We start from the raw sequence: 23,366 nt of genomic DNA, 5'->3' as shown, positions 1-23,366 counted from the left end.
TCATTTGAAAAGAACGGTGCACATGGCTTCCCCTCTTAGCCCCAGACTCGCAGTCCCACCGCCGTGCGGACACGGCAGGGTCAAAGGTGACCTCCCTGCCACGTTCCCCCCCTGCAGGACTCGAAGCCCCCCGTCATCTCTTTACAAAAGCTCATCGTGAGGGAGGTGGCCAACGAGGAGAAAGCGATGTTTCTGATCAGCGCCTCCCTGCAAGGCCCCGAGATGTACGAGATCTACACGAGCTCCAAAGAGGACAGGAACGCCTGGATGGCCCACATCCGAAGGGCCGTGGAGAGGTGAGAGGGGCCCGGCAGTTCCCCCCACACACCATCCATGTGTGTCTTCTCTGTTGACTTCTCCAGCCTTGACTTTGAGGGTTGGCCAGTCGGCTGTGACCTTGAACTCCCTCGTCCCGGACGAGGACAGAGGATGCCATTCCAACTCCAGCCCATCGGATGCTAGAAGGGCCTGGATGTCTCTGGCCAGGGGCTGCGGGGCCAGGCAGCTCCAACCTGACCTCTCTGTCTTCATGGGCCACTCCCCCATGACATGGCAGACTGTCTGCCCTCCCCAGCCTGGGGCCACACCCGTTGGGACAGGTTGTGGCATCTCATTCTTCTTCCTCCTGGGGCCGGGCACCTCAGCCAGCCTTCTCTCCCTGTTTGGTGCCACGGGGCTTCCCGCTGCCTTAGGCTGCTCCGAGCACCCTAGGTACTTTGTCGCTTTAGCCCTGCGAGTCCCCATCGAGCAAGCTGTTCCCCAGACAGCTCGTCCAAGTCACAGCCAGGAGCTTAAAACCTCTGCCTGGTTATGTCCCAACACTTTGAGGCCGGATAAAGCCAGCGCCTCTCTTTCCCTCCCCCTCTTCCTCCTGCTGCACCATTAACGAGCTAAATCCCTCCCAAAACCAGAGACGGCCTTGGCAGCTGGTTCTGCAGAACCAGCATCCGTGCCAGGGGCCGGCCATCCCAGGATGCACTGTCGCCCACCTGTCCCCTCCCCCCACAGCTGCCCCGACGAGGAGGAAGGGCCCTTCAGCGAGGCCGAGGAGGAAAGGAAGGTGATTGAGGCCCGAGCCGCGAGACTCAGGGACTTCCAAGGTAAGGGGAGTGGGTATTATGGGCACAGCGCTTGTGTGGCGAGCCCTCCCTGGGCACCGGGTCCTGGGTCCCCCATCGGGACAGAGGGAATCTCCACCCAGGTGGGGCATGGTGTTTTCCTGCAGGCTGTCCCACATCCGGCAGCTCTGCAGAGCATTTGGAATGGGGCTGAATCACGAGTTGGTGATCTCCCAGAGGCCGAGCGGCCCCTCTAGGGTGTGACGAAGGGAGAGACCGAGCTCAGGGCCCCCAAGCCCCTTCCAGACCCTACTGTCAGCCGCACACACTGCCATTGTCCTGTCCTCATTCAGGCAGGAGCTCGACGGGTGTGTCCCAGGTCACATACAGAGGGGCCCCCGCAGCCTCCTTCCAGAGCCCGGCAGACCTACACCAGCCTGGCTTTGTGAGCAGGGTCCCCAGAGCCCCAGCTTCTCCCGCCCGACCGTTTAACCACTTTATTGCCATATAATTCACATACCATACCATGCACCCACTTCAATGACTTTTAGTGTGTTCACAATTATACAACCATCACCATATCCATTTTAGAATATCCCATCACCCTGAAAAGATGCCCCATCCCCATCAACAATCACTCCCCAGCCCCTGACAACCAGGAATCCACTTCCCGTCTCTGTGGATCTGTGTGTTCTGGACATTTCATATAAATGGAGTCACACACTGTTGTGTCTGGTGTCTCTCAACGATGTCCTCACGGTCTATCCGCATTGTCGCCTGTGTTAGAGCTTTGTTCCTTTTCGTGGCCGAGTGATACTCCAGCGTGTGGATGGACCACACGGCGTTGATCCATCCTTCTCCCTGTTTGAGCAGAGTCCCGCGAGAGTTCAGTGGGGTGGTCGTCAGGGACAATCCCTGGCACCTCGCAGTCTGGAGCAAGTTCCCATCTTCCCTCTTACGAACTGTGTTGTTTATTTTGAAATTCGGTAATGATTAAACAATAAGCACATACAATTAGGTAGTATATATTTTATTTCTCTCTGTGGGGAGAGGCAGTTTGGCTTAAGCCAAAAAATCTTTTTTTTTTTTTTCTCTTTTAGTAAGTTTAAGTTGGAGGATATTAATTCATAAAAATGTCCGTAAGAAAAGCGGAAAAAGAATCCCCTTGAGCCCGGGAAGTGTGATCCTAGCGTGGTATCCATTCCATCTCATTCTGTCTGCATAGTTACACTGGACGGTCACTGAGACACACGCCCTGCACGGATGTGCCACGTCCCCAACGGGATTCTCAGTGAATTAGAAAGAGAAAGATAACGTCTTTACCGAGATATTCTTTCCCTTCCTCAGACCCTTTTCAAACCCAGAGGCCAGGTACAGTGGCTCACGCCTGTAATCCTAGCACTCTGGGAGGCCAAGGCGGGCGGATTGCTTGAGCCCAGGAGTTCGAGACCAGCCTGAGCAAGAGTGAGACCCCGTCTCTACTAAAAAAAAAAAAAAAAAAAAAAAAAGCCAAGGTCATCCTATGTTAGGGACACTCCCATTAAAATTGGGAGTGAGGTGGGGTCACTCACTCTCAACATTATTATTCTCATCCTGGAGGTTCCAGCCAGGGTATTAAGGAAAGAAATAGGAATAAGATATTACTGGGAGGAGGAGAGGAGGAGACAGACTTACTTATTTTTGGCAGATGACATGATTATTTGCCCAGCAAATCCAGTCGAAGCCACCGAAAAGCTGTTGGAACTGGTAAGAGAGGTGAATAATTCAGCTGAAGATGATGCCCATAAACCCACAGTCACGAGCAAGAAGTACTAAGAACATCAGTCCCTTTTAAGGCAGCCAAAAGAAAAAAAGTTTAAAACCCAGAGATTTGTAAGAGAAGTTAAGCAGAGGAAACCTCACCCCACAGGCCTGGAGGGCAACTTCTGAGATGAGAAAAGTCATCTTCTAAGGTTCTGAGTTGCTCCCAGACCAGTAACTCGGTCTGTTGTGATCTTCACCCACACCCCTCTGTGTGCGGTTTTTCTAGTTGGGGGACACTGTCAGAGGACAGGGCCAGGTCGGTGGGGGTCCCCATCCTCCCGGCCTTACGCTGCTGTCCCCAGGGGCAGAGGGTCCCTGGGACGGCCGACCAGGCTGACCACACCGCCCACCCCCAACGCCCATCACCCTGCAGAGCAGTTGAGCCTGAAAGACCAGCTGATCGCGCAGAGCCTCCTGGAGAAGCAGCAGATCTACCTGGAGATGGCCGAGATGAGCGGACTCGAGGACCTGCCCCAGCCCTGCACCCTCTTCCGAGGAGGGGACCCCGCCGAGACCCTGCAGGGGGAGCAGATGCTCAAGTCGGCCATGAGCGAGAGTAAGTCGGCCACCCCCACCCTCACCCTCGTCCCCACCCTGCAGTCCTGCCCGGGTGGGCTCCCTGGGGGACCCTAGGCCAGGCGTGCAGCTCAATGTGGCTGACAAGCCACCCTGTCCCAGATGGGCTTCTACTTGGCGGGGCCCAGGAGCAGCGCTGACCCCCGCTGGCACCTGCTAGAGCCAGAAGGTCCTGAGACACATCCGGTTCAAGCCCCTCATTGCAGACTCACGGCACGTTCTCTCCCTTGCAGCAAGCACTCCTCCATGGCCACTGTGTGCAAGGCACCCAGCCACGGGGATCTGGGGATCTAAAGTTGACCTTGACTGATTCCCCAGAAAAACAAACATGCATGCACCCTTGGCGGGCCCTTTCTTAGGGCTCCCACAGCCCAGCAGCCCTCCGGTAAGCTGGCCCCGGGCCAGGAACCCCACGTCCAGTGGGAGGCGGCCTCCGTGCACCAGCAGCCCTGTGGAGGGCGTGGTTGGCAAGTGAGCTGCTGTTTCCACACACAGCCCCGACACAGCCACCAGCCCCTGGGCGGGCCACTTACGCAGGCGGCCAGCACTCAGTCTGCTCTTTAAATGACAAGCGAGATGGACACAGCCCCTACCCTCCAGAGCTTTCCTGCAGGATAACAGGGCAGAGACCAGAGTGGGTGGGTGTTGCTCCCTCCAGCCCGGTGGACGCCAGTGTTGTCTTTCCACCTGCCTCTGTGGCTGCCATTCTTGGACCCCTCGTATCCGGAGCCTCAGCCTAGAATGTTCTTGTCTCCACCTCTTTTGGCTGGTTGCAGCCTGTTGGTCCCAGAGGGCTTTGTGTGGACAGCCCTTCCCCTTAAGGCCACCCTTCCATATGGCCATCCTCACACAAGCAGCGGCCACCAAGTGTTCCCTCCTGGCCCCGGGCAGGGACACATCTGGCTTATACCTGGAGGGGAGGGCACAAGGCTGCCCCGTGGCCCTGGCCTCACTTAGACAAGACTGCGTGCTCTGGTTATAAGGGTGTGCACAGCACAACAGGGCTGAAATCCTACGTCAGCCCGCTGGTCTCCACTGGCCCCTGCTCCCCGGCGCCCCTGGCACCCTCCCGCAGGGTGACCTGACCCTCCCGTCTCCTTCCTTCCGCAGTCGAGGGCATCCACACCCTGCTCTGCAGGCGGCTGGGCAGTGCCAACGGCCAGGCGGAGGACGGAGGCAGCTCTGTGGGCCTGCCCCGGAGGGCCGAGACCTTCGGGGGCTACGACAACACCAGCAGCCCCAGCAAGAGTAAGCGGGGCTGCCCTGCCCACCCCCTCCCCTGGCCCAGGCAGCCCCTCGGAAGTTGTGTAGCTCCTGGGAATGTGCTGTTGTCGATGGTCTGATGGCAGCACCCAGACCAGCTCCCCCTTCTCCGCTGGTCGCTCTGCTGCAAACGGCACTGCTGGGGCACAGGGAAGATTTGCTACCTGGGCAGGGGCTGGGGGTGGACAAGGAAGGTTCCAGCCCCCGCCACGGGATCCACAGCATCCTCACGTTTCCGCTTGGGGTTCTCAGATGGCAGTTTTAAGAAGAAAGTCGGCAGCAACGACCCCAGGCCCCGAGACTGGCGAGGCCCCACGAACAGCCTGGACTCGAAGCTCAGTGATGGCAACGCCCCGGGGGGCTCTGAGGAATCCCCGCAGGTGGTACGTGACTTCCTTGGGATATTCGTTCCTCGGTACAGAGTCTGTCCAAGTCACAATTATCATTCACAAACGCAAACAGCTTCTGTTGCGATTGTCTAGTCTCTGTGTCGTGGTGAACATCTGGCACCCAAGCCTCACGTCCAAGCCCATCCTACCGTGGGTCCACGACAACCCCCCCACACACACACACACCTCCCAGGCTGCCCACCCCCTCATTTTCCAGACAGCCTGATTGGCACAGGTCAGATGACTGGAAGGGCCCGTCTCCCCAGTTGTGGCCCAGCCCGGGGTCCTTTCTGTCCCCCATGCCAAGGAGATGTCTTGTCAATAATAAGTGGGCCCAGGTCTCGTTGGGTGGGTCCTTAGCCACTCTGTCATTTGATGCTGTCTTCTTAGGTGGAAGCGCCTGGCACGGAGTGTGGCCCCCGTCTGCCGGTCGTCCTGGAGTCGGAGGTAGGTGCATGGCTGTCCCTCCCTGGGGGCCGGCACATGCAGGCCAGCGGCCTGGGCCCGAGAGCCAGCCTGCCCCTCTCTCCTCCCACAGCTGGTGCAGCGGATCCAGACACTGTCTCATCTGCTCCTGAGCCTCCAGGTACGGAGGTGGCAGGGGCGGGGCCAGCCACAAGTACCCCTTCCTGGTGGCGGGTGTGTGGCGCTTACCGCTGCCCCGTCCCCCCTTAGGCGGTCATCGCGCAGCAGGACAGCTACGTGGAGACGCAGCGGGCCGCCATCCAGGAGCGCGAGAAGCAGTTCCGGCTGCAGTCGACGCGTGGGAACCTGCTGCTGGAGCAGGAGCGGCAGCGCAACTTCGAGAAGCAGCGGGAGGAGCTCGTGGGCTTGGAGAAGCTGCAGGGCCAGCTGCGGCAGGAGCAGCAGCGCTGGGAGCGCGAGCGCCAGCGGCAGTGGCAGGAGCTGGAGCGCGCGGGCGCGCTGCTGCAGGAGCGCGAGGACCAGGCGCGGCAGCTGCTCGAGAGGCTGGGGCAGGACCGCGCCGAGCTGGAGCGCCAGCGCAAGGCCTACCAGGAAGACCTGGAGCGGCTGCGCGAGGCCCAGCGCGGCGTGGAGCGCGATCGTGAGCGCCTGGAGCTGCTGCGCCGCCTCAAGAAGCAGAACACAGCGCCGGGCGCGCTGCCGCCCGAGTCCCTGGCTGAGGTGAGCCCGCGCCCGGATGACCGCTTTGCACGTGCGTTTGTGTGGGCGTGCGCAGGTGCGTGTGTGAGAGCCATGGCCTGAGACGGCACTAACAGCATGTGCTGCAAAGCAGAACTTGTTTTAGAGCTGGTTAAACGCTGACAACGTTGTTGCACAGAACACTTGACAAGTGTTGGAAACTTTTAAAAAAGAAAAAAAAACACCATCGGGCGGGACGTGGTGGTGCACACCTGTAATCCCAGCACTTTGGGAGGCTGAGGAGGGAGGATCTCTTGAGCCCAGGAGTTGGAGACCAGCCTGGGCAACAGAGCAAGAGATCCCATCTCTAAAAATTTTAAAAAGTAGAAGGCTGTGGGGTGCACCTGTGGTTCCAGCTGCTTGGGAGGCTGAGGCCAGAGATCCCTGGAGCCCAGGAGTTCGGGGCTGCAGCCAGCTGTGATGATGCCACTGCACTCTAGCCTGGGTGATAGAGCAAGACCTATCTCTTAAAAAAACAAAATAGCCGGGCGCAGTGGCTCACACCTGTAATCCTAGCACTCTGGGAGGCTGAGGCGGGCGGATTGTTTGAGCTCAGGAGTTCGAGACCAGCCTGAGCAAGAGTGAGACCCCGTCTCTACTAAAAATACAAAGAAATTCATCAGACAACTAAAAATATATAGAAAAAATTAGCCGGGCATGGTGGCGCATGCCTGTAGTCCCAGCTACTCGGGAGGCTGAGGCAGGAAGGAGGATTGCTTGAGCCCAGGAGTGTGAGGTTGTTGTGAGCTAGGATGACGCCACAGCACTCACTCTAGCCAGGGCAACACAGTGAGACTCTGTCTCAAAAAAAAAAAAAACAAAATAGCCAGGTGTGGTGGCCCACGCCTGTAATCCTAGCACTCTGGGAGGCCGGCGGGTCTCCCTGTGCATGTCCCTTGAGGGTGCCCAGTAGGAACTACAGCGTCGAGATGTGTCTGTTGTCCCCCTTTCAGGCCCAGCCCCCGAGCCATCCTCCCAGCTTCAACGGGGACGGGCTGGAGGGGCCCCGGGCGAGTTTGCTGCTGTCCGGTGCGGGGCTTGAGTACGCGGAGCGGCCCGAGGTGGCTCGCCGGGACAGCGCCCCCGCCGAGGGCCGGCCAGCCAAGAGCGACGTGCCCATCCAGTTGCTCAGCGCCACCAACCAGATCCAGAGGCAGGCGGCCGTGCAGCAGCAGATCCCCACCAAGCTGGCCGCCTCCACCAAGGGCGGCAAGGACAAGGGCGGCAAGAGCAGGGGCTCCCAGCGCTGGGACAGCTCAGGTGAGCTCCGGGTCCTGCCCAGCCCCTGTCTCCCTTGCACGGAGAGGTGCAGCCATGGGCCACGTGGGAGACCCTCGGGGCTTGCTGGGAGCCAACAAAAATGGGACCACAGTGCCATCCTCTGGAGGGGGCGCCTTAGGAAAGCTGAAGGCACAACTGTGGCGTCGTGGCCGAGGTCTTTGGCCTCCAGGAGCAAAACTGAAATGACTGACCCCGAGTTCTTTTCCCACCTCGACCCTCAAGCAGCGGGGTGGGGATGGGAGCTATAGAAAGGGTCTTGGCGAGAAGTTAGAGCCCTGGTCACTTAGCACCAGGACAGCCAGAGCCCAGGACAGGTGCAGGGGGCTCTGCCAGCATCCTTGTTCCATGGATGGGGACACTGAGGCCAGAGATACCCAGTCCCTTGCCCACAGGGCACCTTGAGCAAGTCCCCCCCGCGTCCCCTCCCCCCCGGAGTGAGCCCACAGCTCCTCAGGGGTGGGAAGCCTGCCCTGGCCCCTTGGGTGATGCCTTCCTGGGTGACCACCAGGGATGTCCTGGGACGTTCCCCAAGGAGCAGGGCCTGTCTCCTCAGAAGCCGTCTCTCCTCTCATCCAGATGTCATGTTACTCTGGGGCCCCTCCATTGCCAAGGGCGGAGACTGTTGTCCCTGGATTTGGGGCTCAGTGTCCGAGCACAGTCCACTCAGGCACTGCCTATGGGGAGTGTCAGATAGAGGGTGGCCCAGAGGCCCCTCTGCTGTCTGAGGCTGCCCTGGGGAGGTGGGGGCAGCCCGGTGCCCGGAGCGGAGCCCGAGACACCCTTCCCTTTCAGCTTCCTTCGACCTGAAGCAGCAGCTGCTGTTCAACAAACTCATGGGGAAGGATGAGAGTGCCTCGCGGAACCGCCGGTCGCTGAGCCCCATCCTGCCCGGCAGCCACGGTCCCACGCCCCCCCCAGGTGAGTCCTGCATCCCCCCGGGAGAACCCCACACCCCTCCAGATGAGCCTGGCCCCCTCCCCCAGGTGAGCCCTGTGTCCCCACAGGGAAGCCCTGTTTCCACCTGGCTGCTGACAGCCTTGGCCGCCTCTCTGTTCCAGACTCCTGCTCCCCAGCCCCGAGCCCAGCCCCAGTGGACAGCGCCCCCGACTGCTTCTCCCTCAAGGCCGGGGGCACATCCTTCCCGCCTGTGCCCCCGTCCCCCTCGCCACTGCCGGCCACACCACTCACCACCAAGGACGAAGCCCCCAAGGAAGACGTCATCTTCTTCTAAAACGGCCAGGGCTTGAGGGGCCGACCCCTCCTTGCCCTGCCCACTCTCCATGCTCTCTGGGGATCCCCGCAGGGTCACCATGCCCGCCCAACTGTCCCCTCCCCTTTCCCAAGCAAACCACCGATGACCGCCTGGCCGGGGCCGGCCTGTTGGTGCTTTGGGTCTCAAGGCTCTTTCTGTAGGATTAGCGCTGGTGCCTGGGTCACTTTCTAAACGTCTTTTTGTTTTCAAAATGGGAAGTTTTTAATTGAAGGTTGAACCAGAGCTAAACCAGGGAGCTGCTTTAAATCGCAGCGCCCCTTTGGGCAGCAGGCAGATCAGCCCTAAGCCGTGTGTCCGAGGCAGTGAGTGGCGGGGCTGGTTCTGCAGGGGCCGGAGGACAGGACAGACCTTGGTCCAGGAAGGAGCTGCTGGCCCCGGCCGGGCTCCTCGGCCGCTAGGAGATGCTGGAGCGGGTAGTTAAGGACACACACAGGTTCACGGTGAACCTCGGGGCCAGGGTGAACACAGCCAGCCCAGGGACAGAGGAGGCCATGGGACGGGGCTAGCCGAGGGCACGGCTGATGGCGCTCCAGGGAGTTCTATGGATCCAGAAGCTTATCCTGTCCTTTAAAGTTGGCAGAGGTTTTGAATGCACCCACCCGTCTTCACGCACTTGGCCTGAGAGGCTGAGCCTTGCACGTGAGCCAGGGCCAGCACGCACCCCAGGGGGAGGGTCCTCAGCCCGCCGGAAATGAACTAGCGTTTCCTGGGCCAGTGGAGGAAGCCCCAGGGCCGGTGTCCCACCTGCCCAGGAGGTGTCGACACAACGCATTGCAGGCGTGGGGAGGAAACGCCTGGAGATGCTGCCAGCAAGTGGACCAGTGTCACCTGGCGGGCCCCCGACTTGCAGTGAGCTGTTGCAGCCCACGCCCACTGCCCTGGAGGAGTGGGGGTGGGGCATTGGGGGTGGTGTCTAACGTCCCGCGTCGTCCCAAGTGGCACATGGGCCCCAGCTAGAGCCAAGTCATTCTCCCAGTGCACGGGCAGAGCCGCCCCATTGTGCCTGACACGGGGTGGGGACATTCCCACCACTGGGGGACAGGCAGGCACAGGAGAGGGGGAACGTCTCGGGAACTGTTCACCCTGTAGCTGAGGTGCCGCTCAGTGCCACGAGCTCGGGAGGGCACAGGACAGGGGCAGGCGATGACCAGGATCGTCTCAGCGGCACAGCCAGTCAGTGACAAGGTACCAAGAGCAGCAGCTTCTAGCGTCACCTGGGCACAGTGAGTGACCTGGTGTCCCCAGGCTCCCGGCCCCTGGGAGAACCTCGACCTCCAAGTCTGGTCCTTTTGTCATCAGCAGCTCTCGACCCTGCGACTAAGCGTCCCCACCCTGTCGATCTCATCTGTGCCATGCTGATAATCAGTGTTTTGTATTTTTGTACTGAGAAGTACTGGAGCACTTTAGAAGAGCTGACTTCACGTTCCCGTTCTGTCGTGAAGGGGACATTCCCGGGCCCACCCAAGCCAGTGTGCCCTGGTGCCACCCTCCGAGACGGCACGATTCCTTGGACGAGAAGTTCGAGGAATCTCTGCTTGGCCACGAGGCAGAGGGGTCTCTCAGTCACGCCCTGCAGTAGGACAGCGTCGTTGGCCCTTCTCTCACCGGCACCCTCGGTCACTCCTGGGTGGAGCCCGGTGTTGTCTGTGAAGTCGACGGTCGAGCAGACGTTCCCGTGTGTGTGGGATCCGTGCACGTCCTCGTCAGTCGTGTCCACCCGCTAATTGTTTTTACGATGATTACGTTTCCTCACCGTGGGATATTTCAGAACCGCCTTAGAACTTAAGACCCGATCCTAGCAATAAAAGTGTCTAAGATGAGCTCCGGCTGATGCGGATGTGCTTTGGCATTTTAAGATCGGCTCCTGCCAAGACGGTGCAGGAGCCGCGGGTTCTGGGGTTGTGGGGGCTCCTGCGCCTCACCACGACCGGCAGGGTGGCCCCTCAGGCTATCTGCAGCAATGGTCCCCCTACCTTGAGCCCCTGACAGCTCCTGTCACCGTTTGCCGGACGTGCCATCCCCCTACCCTGTGTCCTGCTTAACAAACTCAGAAGATCCTTTCAGCCGGGCGCGGTGGCTCACGCCTGCAGCCCCAGCACTCTGGGAGGCCGAGGCGGGAGGATCTCTTGAGCCCAGGAGTTGGAGGCTACAGTGAGCTAGGATGACACCACTGCACTCTAGCACAGGCAATAGAGCGAGGCTGTCTCAAAAAAGAAAAAAATACTTTCAGATCCAGTCCCCAGCAATTGGCTTTCTTTGCCCCAGTCTGAAGAGGGTGAGCCGCCGGCCCCAGGGAAGGGCACGAGGTAGGGGTACGGCCACACCGTTGGGGGTATTGAAGTGCTTCCAGAGGGAGGCTGCCCACCGGTTATACTTCGGGCTTTCTGGAGTGTCCAGAACCCAGCTTTACTGATTTTTGTTTTTTTAATCCAAAATGACCAAGAGTGTAACTTTTTTTTTTTTTTTTTAAGAGACAGGGTGTCACTTCATCACCCAGGCTGGAGTGCAGTGACACGATGACAGCTCACTGCAGCCTCCAACTCCTGGGCTCAAGCGATCCTCCTGCCTCAGCCTCCTGAGTAGCTGGGACTACAGGCTCACGTGGAGAACTGGGCTTTTTTTTTATTTTTTAATTTTAGAGGCAGCATCTCATGTGTTGCCCAGGCTGGTCTCAAACTCCTGGCCTCTTGCGATCCTCCCGCCTTGAGTACAACTTCATGTTCCTCTGTTTGGCCGGAGAGATTAGCTTACCTCTGGTTGGCAAATCATAATTTCCACCTTGCCTGGTCCAGCGAGGAGACACGGGGGTTCCTGGCAAGAGGTGACGAAGTATAAAGCCGATCACCAGAGAACTGGGAGTGCAGAGGCGGGGCTCAGCCAGCACTGTGACACAAAGGCCACGCAAGCCACAGGTGGAATTTTCCATTTTTAGTAGCCACATAAAAAGTAAAAAAAAAAAAAAAAAAAAGGCCAAATACATTGAAATTCATTTCTTTCTTTTTTTTTTTTTTTTCCATCATGGTAAAAGGCACACAACAGAGTGGCCCTGTGTGGGGGGCAGAGCACCCTTTCTTTGACATCTAGCAAAGTGCTGACTTGGTCTGGGGGCCGAGGTACAAACAGGAACCACCTTTACACACCGGGCCTGCCCTCGGGTGCCTGCGCGGAAGGGCCTGTTGCACGCTCGCCCCAGGGCGCCAGAGCTACACCCCACACAAACCGCTTTGCTCCCTTCCGCCTGCGGTGTCGTCAACGCGCGTCGGAACAGGCGGGTCTTGGATGCCCTCGTGTAACCCACACCCTGAGCAAGATCTGGGACGTTTTCTAATCCCTGCCAGGGTTTCTCCTCCTGCCCTTCTCCCCACTCCCGGGGGCACCTGCTGGCCAGTTTCTGGTCACTCTAGCTTGACACTGACTGCTCTAGAACGTGGCATCATTCGGTAGGTGGCTTCCGCGCCTGGTGGTGTTCACTCAGCAGTGTCGTCTTGATTCTTCCTTGTGGGAGATGGCGTGGATGGGCTGCGGTTTGTCTATCCTTTCTTCTGACAGTGGACGTTGGAGTCCCCTCTCCCTCTCTTTGTCCCCCTCACCCTCTAACCTATCTGACCAGATGCAGATAGTGGTGTCCAAGCTGTGTTGGGGTCAGAGGCTCTGTGAGTAGCAGAGGGAAGCAGGGACCCTGGTCACGGGGCAGGGGGACACACAGCTGCCCCCGCACGTTGTGGTGCCCGCTCGATCCGTACCCCTGGGTTAAGTGCCAGCCACAAGAGACACCAGGATGCAGGACAGGCAGGCAGGGGCTGTGAGGGCACGGATCCATCCAGAAAGGGAGCCCAGGCCTGCAGGGACACCAGCTTGTCAGGGGACATGGGGCTGCCCCCATCTCTGGTCTGGATCCTACCCCTAGCCCAGCTGTCCCCTGGGATGTCCCCAGTCTTCCCAGCATGCCCCTAGGGGCCCTGGGGGAACCCTGAAATGAGATGTTCTGCAAAGAGGGCCCGTGGTCCCTAAGAGTCACAAAGGGATCTGTTCCCGCCCCCGAAAGGTGGAGAACCACTGAAACAAAACAGGCAAAACTACGGGGACGGAAAGGTGAGTGGTTACCAAGCCTGGGGGCACGGGGGCCGGGAGGTAGCAGCTAATGGTTGCAGTTTCTTTTTGGGGTGTTGAAAACGTTCTGAAATTGAGTGTGATCGTTGCATGACTCTGTGAATATCCCAAAAAAGCCACTGAACTGTACGACCTAAACGGGTAAGTTGTATGGCATGTATTTCAGTAAAACGTTCAGAACCAGGGGGGCGGGGAGGTGGGCCTCCCTTTCTAGAAGCATCTTTCCCACCTGCTCTGTGCCTGGACACCCCCCACACACCTTGGTCAGTGTCCAAGGTCTTCCCAGCCCAGCTCCACCTCTGAACTTGGCTTTCTTCTTCCTTGAGGTCCTGCGCCCGGTGTTCCCGTGGCTTCCCACAAGGGGGCACCACTCTTATGGCCTAACAGGGATGAACTGGTGGCGTCCCCAGGACTCCTGCTTGCTAGGAACAAGGCATCCACCTAGGGCCAGGGTGGACGTGCACCCACCTCCCACAGGAGAGGAGGGGCAGCCGCCCGGGCCGGCCCGCTTGTGAGTCCTGGGCAGCAGGAGCCGCCGCAGATGGCCAGCGCAGGGCACTGGGCCTGAGGCCAGGTGGGGTCCCTCCTGCACCCGTGTCACCTGAGCTGCCCCAGCCCCCCAGCTGCTCCCAGCCACCTGATGGCCTCCTTGTGGAAAGACAACTTGGTTGGTATCACGTGAGCTGCAAGGATATACACACTGCCCACCGTGTTGGGTCTTCCTGGGCCGGGCCCTGTCTTCGGACACCTGCGCCGGGCCACACACGCAGGGCCTCTCAAACGTCATTCTCAGCCGTCAAACTAAAAAACAAGCCTGTCCCATCCTACCATGCTCTCGGCAAGGCGGGAGCCTCGAGTGTCTTCAGAGACGTCGGCCCCAGCTTGGAGCCCACGACATGCTCGCGGTGGCCTGGCAGGAGGTGGCACCTCCGGCCCGTGTGTCCAGTCTCTGGGGAGTGGAGAACAGCCCTAGATGGCTGAAGGCCGCTTGGGGGCAGTGGGTGGCGCTTGCTCAGAGACGAAGAGCATGCTGGGAAGTGTCGTTTCCCACGGCGGCTCAGTCCCCCGGTGCGGGGTAGCCAGCGGTGGGCCAGCAGCCACCACGGTAATAATGTGTCACACCTGAGCCCGGCCCAGCACCACGCTATTTAATTGATTCTCGTTTCAGCTTTCCCGCGGCAGGACGCTGTCTCTCCTGTTGGCCTTTGTCTGGGCACGACACAGGATAGCAGGCGCTGCGGGGGCCCTCAGTGGCCTCTGCAAACTCTGCCACAGCAGGGCTGGTCTCAGGAGCCCCAGGGTCCTCCCCTGTGGCACAGAGAGACGCCTCCCCCACTGAGCCCACGCTGGGCCCTGGGGGGGCCTCACACCAGCCCCTGGAAGCCCCGGCCCCTGCCCTGGTGACTCTTGCTCTGTGGGAGGTGGCCCTCCATCGGGGTCAGGGGGTGGCGGCGTCGGCCTGGGCTGCCTGGTACACGCTGAGCAGCGAGGAGACGGTGCCCAGGAGGCCCACCAGCCACGGCGGGAAGCGGCCGGCCCACAGGACGCCCCGCGGCAGCCAGTGCACGGCGTTGGCCAGGTCGGCCAGGTTGCTGAGCAGCGTCAGCGCCTCCAGCTGCATCTGCGCTGCCACGGCCCTCCGCTTGCTCCGCGGCAGCTGGCTGCGGGGACAGAGACGGGCCGCTCGCGATCGCCGTCCAGACCCCTTCCCCAGCCCGGCATCCCCTGGCCCGCGGGCACCCTCCTGCCGGGGTCGCACCGCCCAGAGGGCGCCCACAGCACGATCGGGAGCCGGAGTGGGGCCCAAAGCTTCAAGTCCTCACCTCAGTCCTCCCCCATCCCCAAGATGGGCGGGGAGGCAGGGCGAGGGCTGCTTGGTGGGCAGGTTCCAGGCCCGGCTCTACCCACATTCTTTCGCAGGATGATGGAGTGACAATGGCCACGGTCCTGGGAAACTGACCGTCCTCCCTGCAGGAGGTGTGGCCGTGAAGGCCCAGCCCTGGAGTCCTCACTCAAGGAAGCCTCGGTTTCCCCATTTGAACAGGTACTGCCACCCACCCGGGCCTGTGCAGGGCGGGGCTGAGTGTGGGGGGACTCAGCAGTGCCCGGCTGGGAAGCCTCGCCTGCTGCAGAGTGACCGCGGGTGCCGTACCTGGTGAAGGCCACCACGGGGCTCCGCAGCCTCTGTCGCAGCCTCAGCATCACCCACAGCGACCTGCAACGCCAGAGTCCATGGGAAGACACCCCGCCCAGAGCAAGCGTGTCAGGTCCCCAACGCCAGCCCCGCGGGGTCCCGGCAGGGCCTGCTGATGCCGGAACTAGTGTCCTGCCCTCTCCCCGGCCCCACGGTCCCCGCACCCTCCCAGCCGTGCCCCAGGAGCTCCCAGGGACTCATCGCTAACACGGCCCGTCCTGCCTGGGCCGTCTGCGCCAGACTCAGGACCGTCCTGCATCTCTAACAGGGCCACCAGGCCCGGGCCCGGCCTCTGCAAGCCCCAGGCCAAGCGCCCAAAGGGACATCACGCCACGTGAGGTGTTCACAGCCAGCCAGGAGGCTCCCCCTCTATGGACGAGGACACCAGGGCTGGCCTGCAGGTGGCTGACGCTGGGGATGCTGCCTCCCTCTGTGCCTCGGCTGTCTCACTTGGTACGTGTGGAAAAGGCCCACATTGACGTCACACCTGCCCCACACCGGGGCACACACACCAGAAACGGGCCAGACCTGTCTGGGGTGAGTCTGGATGGCCCTCTGGGCCCCCAGGGCTGAGGAAGGGGCTCCCTGGGGACTCTGGGCCCATCTGGGCAGCTCCACCAGGAGCCTGCACCCTGCCGTCCAGGCCGTGGGGCAGGAGGGGGCGTGAATGTGCCAGACTTCCTAACAGGGAGGTCCAGTGTCTGGGCACACCTCCTCTGGCCACCATGCACCTTTCCGTGTCCCAAGGGGACAGGACGCAGGGCAGCAGCTGTGATATGGTACCAGGGGGCTCCTTGGGGGACGAGGGCAAAAATCCCGATTCCTGGGCTCTCCCGGACTTGCTGAGTCAGAAGCTCTGGGCACCGGGCTCAGGAATCTCCAGCTTAACAACCTCCTAGGTGACAGCCCAGGGCACTGAGCACAGGCACCTGGCCGTGGAGAGCACACACACGGACCACGCCCCCACCCGCACACCCCCGCTCACGCCACAGCCAGAGAAATGAGGGGAAAACCGCACCTTCACAAAATGAGCGGACCAGCAGCCGAGCACGGAGGATGCTTAGGGCAGCGGGACTGCTCTGTGCGGTCCTATAATGGTAGGGACGTGTCCAGACCGCCGAATGTTCGTCACCAAGAGTGAGCCCTGATACAAACTGTGGACCTGGGGTGACGATGGTTCGTCCACGGGGGTGCCTCGATGGTACCGAGTGCCCTGCTCTGGGGGGCGCTGACGGTGGGGGAGGCTGTGGGTGTGGGGACAGGGGGTGTGGGGATGCTCTGTACTTTCTGTTCAAGTTTGCTGTGAACCAAAACTGCTTTAAAAAAAAAAAAAAGTCTATTAAAAAAAAAAGAAGAAGAGAAAGAATAGAACCCAGGCTGCCCCTAAAACAGGAACAGGGAATTTCTTGGGCCAGAGGTCACAATGTACCCGGAGGAAGGCCGAGGAGGAGGAGCTGTGACACGGCTGAGCCCCTGGAGCCCCCACAGCCCAGCCCAGGCAGCCACCTGGAGTCCCCCAGCACCACAGACAGACAGACACGGCGCCTCGATGGGCCCTCAGAGACCAAGCAGGAGCCAAGGCTGGGAAACAAGATCAGAGACGGTGACGACGATGCGGTGGCAGAGCGTGTGCTCAAAGCCTGGAAGAGAATCCCCGAAGTCTAAACAGTTGGGGGTCTCGGGGTTGGATGGCGGGTGAATTGAACCTTCCACTCTGCGGTTCGTCCGTTTCCCAAATTGTCACCATGAGCACATAATTAGGACGTCTGTATCTGGGGAAAACGAGAACTTCTGAAAGTCAGGGCCTCGCCCAGGGACAAGTCACAGCAGACGTGGACGCTGCCCCAGAACCAACGACGCGCAGGCTGCCCTGAGGTTGGGGGTGGCCACGCCTCGCTCCAGGAATCCGAGAGGCCTTTGTGGCCACTGAAACATGGGGACTGGGGGCCCTGCTCCTCCTAGAGTTTTCTGGGGCGGAGGGGATTCTGACTCAGCACATTTGCAATGAGGGAAACGTTTGGGAGGAAACCACTCTTGTAAAGTTCTAGAAACCATACAGTTTTCGGAAGCCCAGAGCCAGTCAGGAAACTGCTGGCCATGTTCTTTGGGATGTCACCTGACAGCAATGCCAGCAGGACTCAGGGACCTGGGTAAAGGCAGCCACCCGGCTGCTTCGCTCCAGGACCTGGAGTTATTTCTTCTTCCTGGGTCTGCTCAGCGGAAGTGTGGCTCCCCGCAAAGATGCCCACACCCTAATCCCTGGAACCCGGGACTCTGTTCCCTCACTTGGCAAAAGGGTCTTTGCAGATGGGATGAAGTTAAGGATCTTGAGATGGGGGATCCCCCTGGATCACCCGGGTGGCCCAGTGTCGTCCCAGGGTCTTTACGCAAGGCACGTAGGAGGGAGGGTCAGAGTTAGAAGGCGACGTGCCCATGGAAGCAGAGGTTGGAGATGCGCTTGGAAGACAGAGGAAGCGGCCACAAGCCAAGGAACGCGGGCGGCCTCTAGAAGCCGGAAAAGCGAAGGAAACAGATTCTCCCTGGAGCCTCCAGGAGGAGCCAGCCCTGCCCACACCTTGATGTTAGCACAGCGAGGCCTGTTGCAGACTCCCAACCTTCAGAACGGTAAGATAATAAAACTGTGTCGTCTAAAGCCACCGAGTTCGTGGTTGTTAACAGCAGTTATTGGAAACAAATGCAACAAAAGGAAGAAAACTCAAAGAGGCAAAGACCCCTACACTTCAAGCCTACAGCAATCTGCTGCAGTCCTGCTCAAGAGACTTCACCTAGGGACCTCAGGTGCTCCCTTCCGGCCACTGACGCCGCTTACCTGGCCACCCCCAGGAGCAGGGAGAGGGCCCAGAAGGTTGTGCTCAGTGTCCACCACCGGAAGGAGTCCACGTGGAGAATGTTGGCGTCGGCGGCCCAGGCCACGTGCTCGCAGGGGTAGTAGAGCTGGTCGGCCAGGTTGCCCAGCACAGACGTCCAGCGCACAAAGGCATCCTCCTCCTGCGGGGCCAGGGGGGAGGTGGGCCTCGGGTCTGACCTGCCCAGGGCCTGTTTTAGGACCGTGGCCATGCCAGGCATCTTTCTCCCCCGCAGGAGAAAGGCTCTGGGCACTGGGAAGTTTTTTTAAGTTCCCAGGGGATTGCCATGTGAGCCCATGAGGGGTCTCGGTCCTGCACTGTGCCCACACCCTTCGCCCCGAGTTCTGAACGATCGCCTGCACCCAGCGAGGCGGGATCAGTGAGGCTACAGGAGCTCCACACTGAGGCCTGGTTCCTCGGACTGCACCCCCCGCCCTCAGGACCCCGCGCCAGCAGTGGTCCTGCCTCCCTCTGGGTTCTGAGCCCCTCTCCAGCTTCCCCAATCTGCCTGGGACCCTCTCGTGCGTTGTGGCACATTTCTCCCCTCCCTGAGGTTGCTCCCCGCCCCCATCCCAATGTGCTCATTCCACCGTGCTTCCTGAGAAGTGGCGACTCTGGGGAGGAGGAGAGGCTCACCAGGGCATGGAGAGACAGGGACACGTAAACACAGGACCCAACAAAAGGGGCTCTTGTTCTGGCCCACGGATACATGCTGCAGAAGGCCCCCAACCCCTTGCCTGGGGGCTCTTCCGCAGAGGAAAGGGAGGAGGGAGGGAGGGGTCTCAGGGATGCATCAGAGGGTGCCCTGATCACAGAAAGAGGAGGAGGAGGAAATGGGTGTAAAGGGGGAGACAGGTCCAGAGAGACACTCCTGATTTGGGGTGATCAGGCTGTGGGCACATGGGGCTGCAGGGGAGAGCATCTGAGCATCAGGGAGCTCAGACGGGAGACCCCTGGGAGGGCAGCTCAGACAGCCACAGGAGTCGTGCAGTCTCTGAGACGTTTCCCCTGCGGGGCAAGATGGCCCTGGTGAGGACTGCTGCTCTAGATCAGCTGACATTCATGTGGCTTGTTGCAAGGGTGCGGCTACCCCCTGCAGTACTGTCTCAATAGCAAAATCTTTTTTTTTTTTTCTTTTTGAGACAGAGTCTCACTTCTGTTGCCCGGGCTGGAGTGCCATGGCATCAGCCTAGCTCACAGCAACCTCAAACTCCTGGGCTTAAGCAATCCTCCTGCCTCAGCCTCCCGAGTAGCTGGGACTACAGGCATGTGCCACCATGCCCGGCTAATTTTTTCTATATATTTTTAGCTGTCCAAGTAATTTCTTTCTATTTTTTAGTAGAGACGGGGTCTCACTCTTGCTCAGGCTGGTCTCGAACTCCTGAGCTCAAATGATCCACCTGCCTTGGCCTCCCAGAGTGCTAGGATTACAGGCGTGAGCCACCACACCCGGCCGCAAAATCTTAATCATCTCCATGTCCATCAACGGGACTGGTTCAATAAATCACAGCCCATCTGTATAACAGAGTGCTCTGTGGCCATAAAGCATGAAAGAGCTCTTCTTGCACTGATCAGAAATGATCTCCAAGTTGGATGTTAAGTGAAAAAATGAATGCACTACGTATGTAAACAATTTGTATTTGCCTGTGTAGATACAGGAAATCTCACGAAGGAGACACAAGAAGCTGACTGCAGTGCCTGCCTCTGAGGGGTGAAATTTGGGTTTCTGGAGACTCAGGAAGGAGGGGGATTTTTAAATTATACACTCCTTTGGAATGTGTGAACGTGTTAGCTATTTTTAAAAGTTTTAAAGCAAAAGGAGAACATCTGATCGTCTCAAAAAAGAAAGTAAAATTAAAAAAATAATCAACTGCCTACACAAGGAGCACTTTGGGACAAGTCTATAAAATGCCAGCTGAGGCCACAGCCCCGGGCTTCCTGAGGTCTGTACCCCTGCTCCCTGCAGCCCCATGAACCCCATTACCTCTGCCCCCAGGCCGTACTGCTTAGTGTAGATGAACATGGCCAGGTCATCAAAGAGTCGCAGGACGGTCCTGCAGTGGCTGAGCTGGGTGGACACAGCCAGCAGGCGCGTCCCCAATTCGGAACTGGCAGGACATTGTTCCACCAGGACCCCACCGAGCAGCTGGCAGCAGTATCCCAGAGTTCGGATCTGCAGGAAACCAGAAGCCATCAGCATGGCGCCACTCCAGGACTGAGCGAGATCTCCCCTGATTTGGCCATGGGCCCTGCTGGATTGAGGAAAACTCTAAATCTATAAACTTCCAGTAAAAGCTGAGAGATTAAAAACGTACTCGTAGGTGGGACAAATGGAGAAATACGACATCATTGTCCAAAGGCACTGCGGAGAGTGCTGGTTCATGTCACAGGGGGGCACAGCCTTTGGGGACAGATGTTTCAGAGACAAAGAAAACAAAACTCCTTATTTCGTACCTCTCGGGTCCTTTTCTCATCACATAGGAGGACAAGGCTGAAATGTATAGTTGCATCTTCCCCCTGGACCAAAGCCCCTGGCTGGGCTGAAGGTTGATTAGGCCTCAACCCAGTGGACAACACAGTAATTTGCTTGAATGACTTTAGAGAAAAGAAACCCATTCAGGAGGTGATTGGGAACATCGTCAACTAGGTCAATGTCACCACCCTTTTATCAGTAATTATTTCATCTGCTTTTCAGAAACTGCTTCTTCTTGTTTTATATATTATTTTCACTTGCAATTCCTTTTCAACCCCATTGTGATGGCAAAACACTGCAATTTAAATGACTCGACTTGGGGCGGATGTGTTAAATCCAAAATGCTCAATCATAAGGGATTTGGTTGGAACCTAAACGCCTAGCCACCGCTACACCCCCTGGTTCAACCTAAATGTCTATCTATTAGGGACTGGCCAGGACGAGCTAAGAGTACAGCTTTAGGGGCCCAGAGGGAATAACAGAAATGCTCAATCGGTGGGGATTTGGTTGGAACCTACACTGTCTAGCCACAGGAGGAGTCTTGCAATATCCTAAATCCCCATACGAGATTGTTTGGGACAACTCAGTGTCCAACTACAATGGCCTGGTCAGGCCCTAAATGTCCAAACATGGGAACCTGGTTGGTATGTAAATGTCCAGCCAGGTTGCACATTTACAAGATCCGTCTAAATGACCAACTGAAAGGGCGGGCAGCCTTGCCAAAATAACAGGAAAACACCTAATCCCACGATTTCCCCAGTAACAGTTAAAGATCAATCCTACGAGTTCTCTCACTAACAGGCAGTCTGCAGGAGCTCTATTTTGCACAACTTCTGAAAAAAGCTGAATGAACGGACAAGAGATGTCAATCTCTCTCTTTCAAAATTGTTGTTTTTTTTTTTTTTTTTTGAGAATCTCCTTTTTACAGCTTAAAGACTTCCTGAGCAAACAGCAGGGTGTGAGCTCCAAGCCTGAACCCTATCTGGAGGACAGAATCACATCTCCTGTGATAATTAATCCCTTCTCCAAGGAAAGGCAGGAGAGCCGACTCTTGAACTTTGACATCCTTGCAGTTTTTTTTTTATCTACCTGCTGTCAAGAAGAAAGGAAGAACCGGATGCAGCAACTTCTCGACTGTACCCTGCCATTTTGCAACCCCATTTTCAAAAGTCCCAATAGCTGGTTTTCGGAGCCAACACTGCCTTTCCTTTTCCGCCTCCGCGCTGTGCTGGTCCTTTGCCCTCTCCCCTCCAAGGGAAAAGTAAATAAACCTTTTCTTGCTGTCCTAATCTTTGGAGAAATGTTTCTCAAAACCCGCGTGCACCGGCACCGCCACCAACTACACCAACTACAGGGAATCTGGCTGGATCCATGGGGCCTGGCCACAGTGGCTTCCCCGGTGCCAGGTTAGCTGGCACAACCTAAATGTCCAGCTATAGGGGATGTGGTCGGAACCTCAATGTCCGGCCACAGCGGGAGCCCTGCGACATCCTAAATGCCCATGTGAGATTGTTCGGGACAACGCAGGGACTGACTTCAGTGGCCTGGGCAGATCAGGCAGGTAAGTGTCCAGCCAGGTGAGGCTGGCAGGAACAACCTGAATGTCCAAGGCTGGGGAACCATGTTTGAGCCCAGCTCAGACAGGACCTCTGCGCTGGGCAAACCCTGAGCGATCCCGCCCCCTCTCTGGCCTCAGTTTCCCCGTCTCTGAGCTCCGGCCAAACTCCAGGAACTCGGGCTCCGCTCCGCCCCAGCCTCACCAGGCGGTCGCGACCCCTGTATGACTCCAGCGCCGACGCCAGGCCGCTCAGCGACGCCATGGCAACTCCGCTGTGACGTCAGCGCGCCGCGCCAGGGGGCGGGGCCAGACCGCGTTCGGTCTGCGCAGGCGCGGCCGCCGCTCTTTGTGCCGGGCTTGGCTTTTGTCCGCTGCGAGAGAGGAACTGAGTTTGCAAATGCTGGGCCGCCACGTGTGTGCTCCTCGAGCGTTTGGACCCAGGATGATCCTCCTCGGAGGTTGCTGCTTTCTGTCCCGCGGCGGCTTGATCATCTCCCCACAAAAAAAAAAAAAATCTCAAAATTAACCAACTACCCCCTCAACACACCCCCACAAAATAATCCAAGCAGAACCACCAACCTGTTAGCAGTGGCTCAAGGAGGGATTTTTCTTTTTAGTTTTCCAGTTTGTGTTGTCTGCTTTGTATGGAGATTACGAAGGAAAAATTCTGTAAAATTTTGTCGTGAGTATTTTGTAAATAAAGGTACAATTTCCCATTTTCCCTATGTATGGCGACTTTTGGGACACCCGGTAGAGCGAACGTGTATGACTGTTGTAATAGCATAATAAGGCATCTTTGGGCGTTAAGAAAAGACATGAAATCGTTCTAGAAGAATGGACAAGCAACTGGTAACCTGAGCTGCTCTGGAGAGAGTAACCCCGGTGACTTGGAGAAAATATTAAATTTTAACCTTTCTATCATTTTGTAGCTTTTGAATTTTGTGCAATAGGCATGTATTATTATCTCATTCCCAAAAATCAAAATTTTTCATAAAGTTAACGCCCATTTCCTGGTTTTGTTTTTTATTGAGATGAAATTAGCATAACATGAAATTCACCATTTTAAAATGCACAGTTCCGTGGTATTTAGTAGTACATTTCACATGTGGTACAAACATCACCCCTTGCTAGCTTCGAAGTATTTTCATCACCCCCTAAGGAGACCTTTGGAGGAGACCAGAATATGCCATCCCAAAATATGCCACCTTGGCATAAGGATTATTTTGAGCCGAAGGCAATTGCGAAGCCCATACAGGACACGAATTTGCCTAAAAGCAGGACACAAATATACAAAGGTGCCTTCCTCCCCTCTCTACCAGGAAGGACATAGGTTGGTCACCGGTGATACCTTTAGACT

At 58.0% G+C, this 23,366-nt stretch overlaps 2 protein-coding genes across 2 annotated transcripts in view; one reads left to right on the top strand and one right to left on the bottom strand.

Annotated features, from left to right (window-relative positions):
• The window catches only part of ARHGEF18 (Rho/Rac guanine nucleotide exchange factor (GEF) 18), a 73,095-nt gene extending 62,520 nt beyond the window's left edge, over nt 1–10,575 (top strand). The window contains exons 14-24 of the mRNA XM_012641503.1: nt 118–296; nt 1,009–1,100; nt 3,235–3,417; nt 4,548–4,685; nt 4,953–5,083; nt 5,480–5,536; nt 5,628–5,675; nt 5,765–6,235; nt 7,207–7,513; nt 8,327–8,452; nt 8,593–10,575. Coding sequence (XP_012496957.1) covers nt 118–296; nt 1,009–1,100; nt 3,235–3,417; nt 4,548–4,685; nt 4,953–5,083; nt 5,480–5,536; nt 5,628–5,675; nt 5,765–6,235; nt 7,207–7,513; nt 8,327–8,452; nt 8,593–8,765 — 1,905 coding nt within the window. The 3' untranslated portion in view covers nt 8,766–10,575. The remainder of the gene's footprint in view (nt 1–117; nt 297–1,008; nt 1,101–3,234; nt 3,418–4,547; nt 4,686–4,952; nt 5,084–5,479; nt 5,537–5,627; nt 5,676–5,764; nt 6,236–7,206; nt 7,514–8,326; nt 8,453–8,592) is intronic.
• A 3,480-nt stretch (nt 10,576–14,055) lies between these two features.
• On the bottom strand, nt 14,056–22,300 carry PEX11G (peroxisomal biogenesis factor 11 gamma). Its single transcript, XM_012641373.1, has 5 exons — nt 22,212–22,300; nt 19,963–20,151; nt 17,942–18,120; nt 15,070–15,132; nt 14,056–14,578 (listed from the first exon to the last, which is right to left on the bottom strand). The coding sequence occupies exons 1-5, from the start codon at nt 22,269–22,271 to the stop codon at nt 14,356–14,358; spliced, it is 714 nt and encodes a 237-aa protein (XP_012496827.1). The 5' UTR covers nt 22,272–22,300; the 3' UTR covers nt 14,056–14,355.
• Between the last annotated feature and the right edge of the window lie 1,066 nt (nt 22,301–23,366).

Source organism: Propithecus coquereli, unplaced genomic scaffold, assembly GCF_000956105.1.
Source record: "Propithecus coquereli isolate 6110/MARCELLA unplaced genomic scaffold, Pcoq_1.0 Scaffold164, whole genome shotgun sequence".
NCBI classification, from domain to species: Eukaryota; Metazoa; Chordata; class Mammalia; order Primates; family Indriidae; genus Propithecus; species Propithecus coquereli.
Note: the sequence above shows the minus strand (reverse complement) of the source record. Positions and strands in the feature narration are given on the sequence as shown.